The 9,728-nt window shown below is 45.5% G+C and overlaps 1 protein-coding gene across 8 annotated transcripts; it reads left to right on the forward strand.

Annotated features, from left to right (window-relative positions):
- Nucleotides 1-1,644: 1,644 nt before the first annotated feature.
- Nucleotides 1,645-7,034, forward strand: LOC120677416 (serine/arginine-rich splicing factor SR45a-like). Of its 8 annotated transcripts, none has more exons than XR_005676322.1 (9): nucleotides 1,645-1,829; nucleotides 2,604-2,667; nucleotides 3,600-3,622; nucleotides 3,720-3,935; nucleotides 4,080-4,182; nucleotides 4,302-4,451; nucleotides 4,992-5,552; nucleotides 5,788-5,842; nucleotides 6,464-7,034. XR_005676322.1 is itself a non-coding variant. In XM_039958574.1 (8 exons), exons 1-8 carry the CDS (start codon nucleotides 1,660-1,662, stop codon nucleotides 6,772-6,774), a joined length of 1,092 nt encoding a protein of 363 aa, XP_039814508.1. In that variant the 5' UTR covers nucleotides 1,645-1,659; the 3' UTR covers nucleotides 6,775-7,017. The 8 variants fall into 8 exon arrangements, 3 of the variants coding, with proteins under 3 accessions (XP_039814508.1, XP_039814510.1, XP_039814509.1); XR_005676320.1 differs by having other exon boundaries at nucleotides 5,038-5,552; XR_005676321.1 differs by having other exon boundaries at nucleotides 4,992-5,842.
- The last annotated feature ends 2,694 nt before the right edge of the window (nucleotides 7,035-9,728 follow it).

Here is a 9,728-nt window from a genome sequence, read left to right on the forward strand (position 1 = left end):
CGACCGCCCGCCCTGCCAATTTCGCCGGAACAGAAGCCGTCGCCGCCGCCTGCATGGCGCTGCCCCTGCTCTGGTCGAGCCCCTTCCTCTGCCCCACCCCGAACCAAATCAACCCCGCAGCCGGCTTCACCTCGCCTCCAGGAAGCTCACCGACCCCTTCCCCGCCGCAAATGACCGCCGGAGCGCCGCCGCCGCCTAGCCACCACCGCCGGCCGCCGGAGCTCGTGGAGCCACCGCCTCGGACCATCTCCCCGCGTACCAAGTATACCAATGGGTGCACCTCGGCCTCCTCCGCCTTTCCCCCACCCTAGCCCACGCCGCCGGCAAGCCCCCTCGCTGGAATCCGGCCGGCAAGCGCCGCCCTCCTCTATTTCCTCTGTCCAGGGACCTCTGTTTCCTCTGTTTCAACCTGCTCGCCGTGCCACTCTGCCCTCCGCGCCGCCGCTCGCTGGCTCGCTTGCTCGCCGTGCCCGCCACGCCCCCCGCGCCGGCGGAGCAGAGGAGGGCTGCGCCGCGCTTCGCCGCCTACGCCATGGCCCCGCGCGTGGCCGCCATCGTGGAAGGCCATGCCTGCCACCGTCCATGCCCAACGCGAACGCCATGCTTGCCGCCGGGGAAGGCCATGCCCGCCGCGGCCGCTGCCGTCCGCACCCGCCGCCGTCCATGCCAGCCGCGGCCGGCCAGCCCCGCGCGCCGCCCCGCGCGAAGGACTGGCCGAAGACGATGTGGGAGTAAAAAAAGAAATGACACGGGGAAAGAGACACGAGGGGGGAGACATCGAATCCTCTCCAACCAGGAACCAGAAGGGCAAACCAGTCTTTCTCTCTCTCCATTAGTGTCTGTTAGACCTCTTCCCGTCCAAATTGGCATGTATGTCACAAAAAAATCACGCGATGGCATATATGACCCATCCAACTTTTTAGTGGCATGTATGACACATCCAACATATTTTAGAATTTTTTCAAGCATCATTATGACGACATTTACCTGCATGAGGTTTAAACGTAAAAGGAAAAAGTCTAAGTTACTCTTCTGAACTATAGCAAAAGTTTGGATAACCCCATAAACTATTGTTTGTTAATTTTACACCTCAAACTATGTCCTTTGGTTCTAATACAATTTGTATTTTTTATTTCTTCATGCATATGTGGAATTTTAAGTTGAAATTTTACAAGACGATAGTACACATCATAACACATTTTAGAAATACATCATAATTTTGTATCATTATTTTGGTAGGTTAGGGTATTTAATAATAAATTAACCATTGAAGTACAAAATTATATGAAAAATAATACTGAAAAATTATAATAAAAATTTTTAATATGTATTGTGATGTCCACTGTTGCTCTGCAAAATTTGAAATTAAAATTCAACTTGTGTATGGGGAAACAAAAAAGATAAATTTTTTATAGAGGTAAAATGGACTAAATCGCATAATTTAGGGAGTAAATTGAACCAAATTATAATTTAGGAGGTCATTTAGACTTTGGCTATACTTGAAGGGAGTAAATTAGATTTTTTTTTCCAACTTCAAAACAGATGGGCGGTATGAAGTTATGAATGGACTGAATTCGGGCCCAACATCACGGGCTTGGAACCCATCTCGGCCCAATTGCGTGCGCTTCGATGAGCCCGGGCTAGGCAGATTCCCGGCCCATGGCGGCCCGTTCAACGCCGCAAACAAGCGGCTGCCTCGCCCAGGCGATTTTTCGTTCCGACCGGCGGCTCATCCATCTCCCGTGCTCCTCCTCGCAGACGGCGACAGCGCTCGCTCCGCCTCCCTCTCGCCAGGGGCGGCGACGGCGGCTGCCTCTCCAAGCCCCCAGGTGCTGCCTTCTCCCCTTGCCATTCCCCTCCCCTCCTCGTCCTCCTAGGGCTTCGCGTCCGCACGGATCTACCATTTTCCTCGCGAACCCACTTCGTAGTAGATCTGCTCGGTGTCGTTGCGTTGAGCTAGATTTCGAGCTAGTCCGCGCATGCGCGCCGGCTGCCGCGGCTTGCGGCGCCAGATCTGGGACGCGGCTGGCTTGGGGAAGCAAGCGCAGCCCCCCTAGAACGAGTTTAGAATTATGTCCGATTCGATTTTTTTTAGGGGTGCTTCTCGCTGCGCAATTTCGATTTTTTTCCGTTGTTTAGTGGAGTTCCGGAAAGGGGAGTCGTGGCTGACTCCTGGTCCCTACCTCGAGCCAGATCTGGTAGGGCTGCTACCGTGGTTGACGGGTTGCTCGATTCTGATCGTTGTTTGTTTGTTAGTTAGTTAAGATAAGTCTGAAGGCCATGCGGCATGTGAACAGGGAATTGGCATCAGAATTGGAAATTCATTTATTTGCTTGCAGTTTTGGAGTACTATTTTTTCCCGATTCTTCTAATTTAACTTGTGCATCAGCAAATCTACCCTTGCGAGCCACTGTAAAGCAACTAAAGAACGCAAAATTGGCACTGTGAAACAGCTGATCGACATAAACTGCTGAACTAAAAGGGATGGAAGCCTTACATATAGTACTTTGAACTTTTTGATTCCTGATGGTTTGTTTACTACTTTATTATTTATTATTAGGACCCTTATTATTATGCTCATTTATACTGTTTCTTTCAGGCAGACCACCATTTGTTGGTTCCCCCATTCTTCGCCCTGCACTCCGGTTCACAGTTTCATTTGTCAAGGTACTTAGTACTTACCACCTTATATCGTGCTTACAAAACACTATGTTTATGATTTAGGCTTTGAAAGCTAGGTTCTTCTTGAATTTCAGAACATTTACTTTAGAGCACTTTTTTGCTTAACTTTGTTAATCACTTGAGCTAGGGTGACTGAATTATGCTACTATGCTGTCATGTATGTTCTGGCATCGTTGTCATCGTTCCTTGATTTTATTTTGCCTTTTCTAGACAAATTAGTGAGTGCTTCAGCAAGGTGGTGAATGAATTAATTTTATTAAGATGTTAATAATGGTTTCATGTTCTGCAAGTAATTAGAATGGACTTAGATGAGATCTATATGATACTTTTATGTGCATTCCTGTGACTTCTTACAGTTACATTCTGGCAGCTTGATAATTCATGACCTCATTGCACAATGTGGTTCCTCATCTGTGATTGAAGTTTCCTCGAACCACCCACTGATTTTTCTATAAAACTATGAATTGTTGCTTGGTAAAAACTAAAGTATGAAATATAAGTATTTGGCAATGTAAGTTCAAAAGTGTACCTATTGGACAACTATACTATGGTTCAGGTAGGTTATCTATCGTTTATGTGCATAATTACTAGGTGAAGATGCATTTTTATCATGCTTTTGCCATCATTTCAACTTTTTTTTTTACCTTCCAACTTTTGTTATTATTAAGATCGTGCATCTTTTCATGTTGCATTGCTTAAATGTATAGCAGTTAAAAGGTGTAAGGTTCCATTTACTTCCTTGCCATATGCCCAGATGTTGTCACATGTGTATTTACTTCAGTTCCAGTGTTACTTATCTTATGCTTAATTATGAAATTTTCATTTTTCTTCCTACATAAGTGTTTATATATTTCATCAGTCTATAAGTTGTTGGCTTTTTATCTGACACTTTACCCTCTCTTGTGTTTTCTTATTAGATGTCACAAACGAAGGAAGTGAGGTTAGTATTCCCTAAACGGTAGAGTTCTTATAATCTTATTTTTTTAAGATATACTTCTTATCATCTTGTGTCCTGTTTTTTGAAATTTCGCTTTTAGATACACTGCACGGTCTATTACACCTCCTGCAGATAGAAATGGAACTTCAAGCTCGCCTCCTCCAAAGAGACGCAGCCCTTCAAGGTCGCCTCCTCCAAAGAGTAACTCAAGGTCTCCACGTCCAAGAAGTCCTAAGCGACGGAGCACCTCAAGGTCACCTCCTCCTAGGAGACGTGGTAGATCGAGGTCCAGGTCAAGGGATAGGAGTCGATCCAGGCAAGCATATCACTTGTTCATGACAGTTTATCAAATATTATTTCATATTGGTTCTAGTGGCTTGTTTTTAGTTTTGATTTGTCACTCTACACGAATCTATGGGCAATGGTGCGGTACTGATGTTTGGTTCTTTATCGCGCACAGGAGCGAAGATGATAGAAATCCAGGGAATAACCTTTATGTGACTGGATTGTCTGCTCGTGTAACTGAAGATGATCTTGAGAAGTTTTTTAGTAAAGAAGGAAAGGTATGTTCTCAAATTTATTAGTTGTGTTTTTATTATGGTTCTTATCTATATCTGATTATTGGTTAATCTTGTGGCAACCACTTTGGTATCTAAATAATTAGTTTGATCTTTGAATGCAGGTTAAAAACTGTCATGTTGTTCTTGATCCTCGCACAAAAGAATCCCGTGGCTTTGCCTTTGTGACCATGGATACTGTTGAAGATGCAAGACGCTGCATCAAGTACCTGCACCGCACTGTACTTGAAGGTCGTCTGGTCACTGTAGAGAAGGTTAGATATCAACCGAAATTATTAATACAATATTTATTTCTGTTGAATAGTGCTAGTTTTATCATGTTATTCTGAAATCATTAGTACAGTTAAAATAAGATAAAGCTAGCTGTTAAGTCAAACAAGGTTTTTGTGTGGTCTTGTATTCTCTCCTTCCCCCTTTCCCCTTTGGTCCTGAAATCATGGCTGTCTTAGTAACATAAATAATTGAATACACAATGTATGCATTTAAAAGTATGCTCGATTAATTTAATTCAATGCATACTATGATTTAATTTAAGAACTTTGGTGAAGGGTTCTTGAGATGAGGTATGTTTATGGGTAGAGGACTGCAAATATGCTCTTTCCCTGTGATGGGAGAGTATATTCTGGGACAGTCGAGCTGTGAAATTCTGCTCAGGTGAAATGTGCCAGAGTAAATTGAAAGGGAGTCATTTGTGATGTGATCTGCAGTCCTAGTGTGGTGAATGGGGAAAACCTCATGTCTGGATCCTCAACTGGGGTCTTAACTCCTCTCGTGCTGACTTCATGACCTTCCAGTTTAACATGGTGCTGGGCTGCCTCGACGTCAACCTGGTTGGTTCAGGCTGTGCTGTCTTCGACCAGGGTTGTCGCCAAGGGATGTGCAGCTGATGTGGTGGTGCTTATCACCAACCCCAGAGCTCATCTTCACCGCTTGTCGTCTACACCTTCCTCACCGACATTGCATACCCACTACATCAACGCGAGGGCTGCCACCATAGAGCTACCTTGGAGTTTTGTTGTGCATTGTGCCAGCATCACCGCCAGCACGATTGCCACCTCCACGATCGCCACCGCCACTGCATCCGCCACCACGACCACAACTGCCATCATCAACGTCGCCGCATGATCCAACAGGCTCCATGGTTTGTCTACATCAACTGAGATTACATGATGCATGCTGCTGCCATGTCATGACACCAACTGCCGAGCTAGCCTGCATCGATGCTATCTTCGTCCACAACATGATCCTGATTTAATGGAGGTCACAAGAGGCATAATCTGGCTCTTCCTTGGAGAAAGACTACACCCACCACGGGAAAGTGCAAAAAAGTGTCATCTTTGGTTGAGCTACGTAAAGTAATTCATCTACTTGCATAAAAAGAATTCTGACCGAGACATGACAAGCTTAATGATCCATCACTATCTGTTTTTCAGCAAAGGGCCATAACTCTTAGTTTCTTTATCTATTCCTTTAACCAGTCTATTTTATGTTAATATATTGAGTATTTCACTTCACAAATTGTTTGGCGTACTTGAAGTTCACTGCTTGTTTCATTATGGAAGGTAACACATGTTCGTGATGTCCATTCAGGCTAAAAGGACTCGAGAAAGGACCCCTACTCCTGGAAAATACTGTGGTCGAAGAGGTATGAACAGAAATTGGTTACTTTTGTGCCTGTGCATGATGTGACTCTGATGCTTTCTGTATTGATCATCGTTTGACTTGCTTGTCCAGCTTGCATAGAGTGAGTTGAATGGACTCGCATATATTTATTTTGCAGTTGTTAAATATGCAATGCTTTATTCATTAATTGTAAAGAAAAATTCATCTTCCTAAATATTTTGTCCCACATAGGCTATCTGCTTGTTTATTCATATATTTTTATTTCAGTGATGCTTTGAAGTAAATCACAGATCTCATTGGAGCATGGTATTTCCTATGACCTGTTATTATAATTGGGGCTATTTTTTATCTCACTAGTTTTTAGCTGCCATAACTCCACAAGACCAAAGCTTCAGAGTTGATCTCTAGGCTCTAGGTTATTCTCCTTGAGTCAAATCCTATACCTAGCCATGGAAAACTTCTCCATGAATGTAGTCATTTTCCAATCTGGTTGTGTAGATCTTTCACAGGCTTGTGTCAACGAATTAGTGTGATCCAGAATTCCAGACATTAATGTGCTCAAATATTAGCAATGAAAAACGTAATAGATTGCAACTAATTCTTGCATTGTAGCTGTATCTTTAATAATATTTTTACATTGCAGGAGGTTCTCAAAGGCGCTCTAGGAGCCCATCACCATACCGTTCTCGCAGACGGGAGCGATCCCGTTCGAGGGACCGTAAAAGGGAGCGGTCTCGCTCAAGGGATCGGAGGGAGCGGTCTCGCTCAAGGGATCGCCGAAGGGATAGGTCTCGCTCAAGGGACCGAAGGGACCGGTCTCGCTCAAGGGACCGCCGAAGGGACCGGTCTCGCTCAAGGGATCGCAGGAGGGAGCGCTCACGCTCAAGGGACTCAAGAAGGCGTGGAGATCGATCCAGGTCACCGGTTGGCAATGGGAACCATAAGGCAGACTAGAAAGCACTTACCTTGTGATGAAACTTCTCTTCAGGCTAGCCGTGACTGCGTGAACAATTGAACTTGTGATCTTTAAGGTGGTCAGTGTCAGACTGTTGGTTTGTTGTAGCAGTGTTTCTGTGTTGGTTTGTTTGTTTTTTCCTGTTACCATGGTATCTTTTGGATCAGATAATACTGTTATATGGTCGGGGTGCGGGTGCGAACACTCCAGAATTCCTAAGATATTCTTCAAAGTTTGCTTAAGATCGTCATGTTGTGTACTGAGCGCAAAGATTCACGCGCTGCCTGGTGGCTGGCGCTTAGGCCCTGGCCCTGGCCCAAAAGTCGGTGTTTCACCGTGCGGCTCACAAGCTACTTGCGTTGCTGCTTAACTACTTCCATTGGATGTCCATTGTGTTACACTTCGAAATGGAGATGGTAATATGTTAATTTCAGGTCCTTTTGTCCAGTGCACAAGCTGTATGTTGCACGCACTCCAAATCATTATGCTTTTTCTGTGATGATAGCTATTTGTTCTTAGTCTCCTCTAATAGGCAAGCGAAGATGGACATGCAGCACTATACCGTGTCCTAATCTGGAACAAAAACTGCCGAGCTGGTGCCTGAGTTACCATTGAATTTCCGGTCCAATTCGGCGAATTTCTCCGGAGTCAAATGGGCATGGTTGTACCCTGAATTGTACTCAAGCTCCTCCATAATACAATGCCACTTCCAGCCGTGGTGCCTTTGAAAACCACGGAACAGAAACCACCAAAGCAATGTCAAACTCCCTTGACAACTTGACACGTCCGTACGTACTGAGGTCGCCATTTCGCATGCATGCAGCGCTCTGACTTTTGGTTTCGTTGAAGTTAAATGTTGCTAACACGCATCTCCAGCCTTATCTTTCCGGCTACTTCGCGCGTACCTGCTGTCCAGTTTCATTTTTTTTTTCTTTCTGAAACCGGGTCAACTGAGATCACATCGCCAGCAACAGGACAAACTAGAGGTTAGATTGGGGAATAAACAACGCATAATCAGGTCAAATCCTGAAAGGTTTTTTTAGAAGGAAAAAGTATTGATCTTAGCGCATTACACCGGCCTTTTCACAAACAGAATCCCAAAGAAAAGGAAAATTACAAAGAAGTCCAAAGCTCCTGTTCATCTTCCTCGAAGCCTTCAGAGATCCGTTCGTCACTGCCGCCGAAGCCGCTTCCCAATCGTCGTCGGGCACCAGAGCCAATCTCCACAAGGTGGAGGCTGCAGAGGAGGGCTTACTTCTAAGCGAATCAGCCGAGTACACTGCCTCTCAGGCGCATCAGCAAACTCCCGTACCCACGACGCATCCTTCGATTCCACCGCCGGCAACCCGAGCAAAGCTCAGATTTTCACCAAAGATCATTTTCCTCGAGATTAACAGGGTCAACAACATCATCACCTGATGAAGACGACGATGCGCTGGCCCTCGACTCCTGGACAGGTCTCCCCAGCCTCTCCGTTGACGTCGGAGTAGATCGCCATCGGAGAACGGAAGAGGCTGGGAGAAATTATTCCGCTGCGCCACCGTCGCTTCCACATCGCCGGCGTCGCCAGGGAAAACAAGCCGCAGAGGAGCCACACTCCTCCGGCAAAACCTAACTCCGCCGCCGAACATCGACGGCGAGCAAACCCTAGACCTAGGTGGACTCAACTAAGACCCTATGAAGACAGGCGACCTGTTGAAGAGACGGACCCCCACTCCTCGTCACCACCGGCAGCGAGGCCGGAGGCGAGGGAACGGGGGCCGCAAACGGTGGCGGCGGCGGCGTCGCCCCTCGGCTCCTTTCTTTCGCCGGGTTGGGAGGAAGGGGAAGGCGCAGATTGCGGCGCCTGCTAACCGACTGGTGTGGTGGTGCAATCCTGAAAGGGTTTTGCTTCTCCCTTGTCATAAACAATGTTCATAAGAAATTCCCATTTATTGGGGTTGCTTTTATTTTTGTTTTAGCATATAACACTTGCTACTTTGTTGGTCAACTGGGAAGTTTGGAAGGAGCGAAATGGAAGAACGTTTGCAAGGTAGATCAAAGAACAAGCACGCTCGTGGGGATTAGCAGAGGCTAAACACTTAGCAGCTCTTCTAGCCTTTTGTGAGAATTGAGTTTTGTAAAGTTTTCTCCTTTTCCAGTTTTTTTTTTACCCATTTTGAAGCCTCCAGAGCTTAAAAATGGTCTTTTGTCTCCTTCTATATTAATAGAAACAGTGCACAGGCTGTGCAGTTAGTTCAAAAAAAACACTTGCTAGCTAGATGCTATGCTAGAGGGGATCCAAATACTTTGAATATTTTATTGTTTAAAATTTGAAAGCCACTCATCCAAATAGTAGTATACGAAACCAAAACCAGTTGTCGTCGCAGAAACCAGGACCAAAACCTTGCGGATTGTTGAGGAGAAGCTTCTTATCTTGCGAGAATTTTAGAGCAACCAGAGGAAATAATCAAATCGGTCAGCACTCAGCAACAAGCTTACGCACGTGTGCTCGGCCACCTGCATTGCTTGCAAGCACCCACAGGATGACTGGATTGCCAAGTTGCTGGTGTCCCTGCTATAGGGGAAAGGGCAAGTTTGGTGCGTGTTTGCGGTGTCCCTTCTTCACTTGCAGAGGTACAGCCAAGATAAGATCCCACGTGCTGCGGCAGGAATTCGTATGAAGTCAGTAATGTTTGATCGAAAGGTGAAAAAATAAAAGAGGTTAGTAAAAAAGCAATAGGAAACAAAAATGGACTAGGGCATGGGATGGGAAAATAGTCCTGGTAGATCCTGTGTGGAAAATGATGAATATGATTTTAAGGCGATATATAGCCTTATACATAGATCAACCAGAGGGTAGATAAATAGACATAATAATTTTTGAAGTTTATGAAACTCCAGAAGAAAATCGTCATATTGAGTGACTGAGCAAGGCTAGCTCATGTAATTTGTTACAAAGATTGGAGGTCAT

Source organism: Panicum virgatum, chromosome 6N (genome assembly GCF_016808335.1).
Source record: "Panicum virgatum strain AP13 chromosome 6N, P.virgatum_v5, whole genome shotgun sequence".
Lineage (NCBI taxonomy): Eukaryota > Viridiplantae > Streptophyta > Magnoliopsida > Poales > Poaceae > Panicum > Panicum virgatum.

Coding starts and splice junctions, on each gene's coding strand:
- LOC120677416 (XM_039958574.1), top strand. CDS start 1,660: ATGGCGGCCCGTTCAACGCCGCAAACAAGCGGCTGCCTCGCCCAGGCG. Junction 4,452..5,787: donor GTCTGGTCACTGTAGAGAAG/GTTAGATATCAA, acceptor ATGTCCATTCAG/GCTAAAAGGACTCGAGAAAG. Junction 5,843..6,463: donor AAAATACTGTGGTCGAAGAG/GTATGAACAGAA, acceptor TTTACATTGCAG/GAGGTTCTCAAAGGCGCTCT.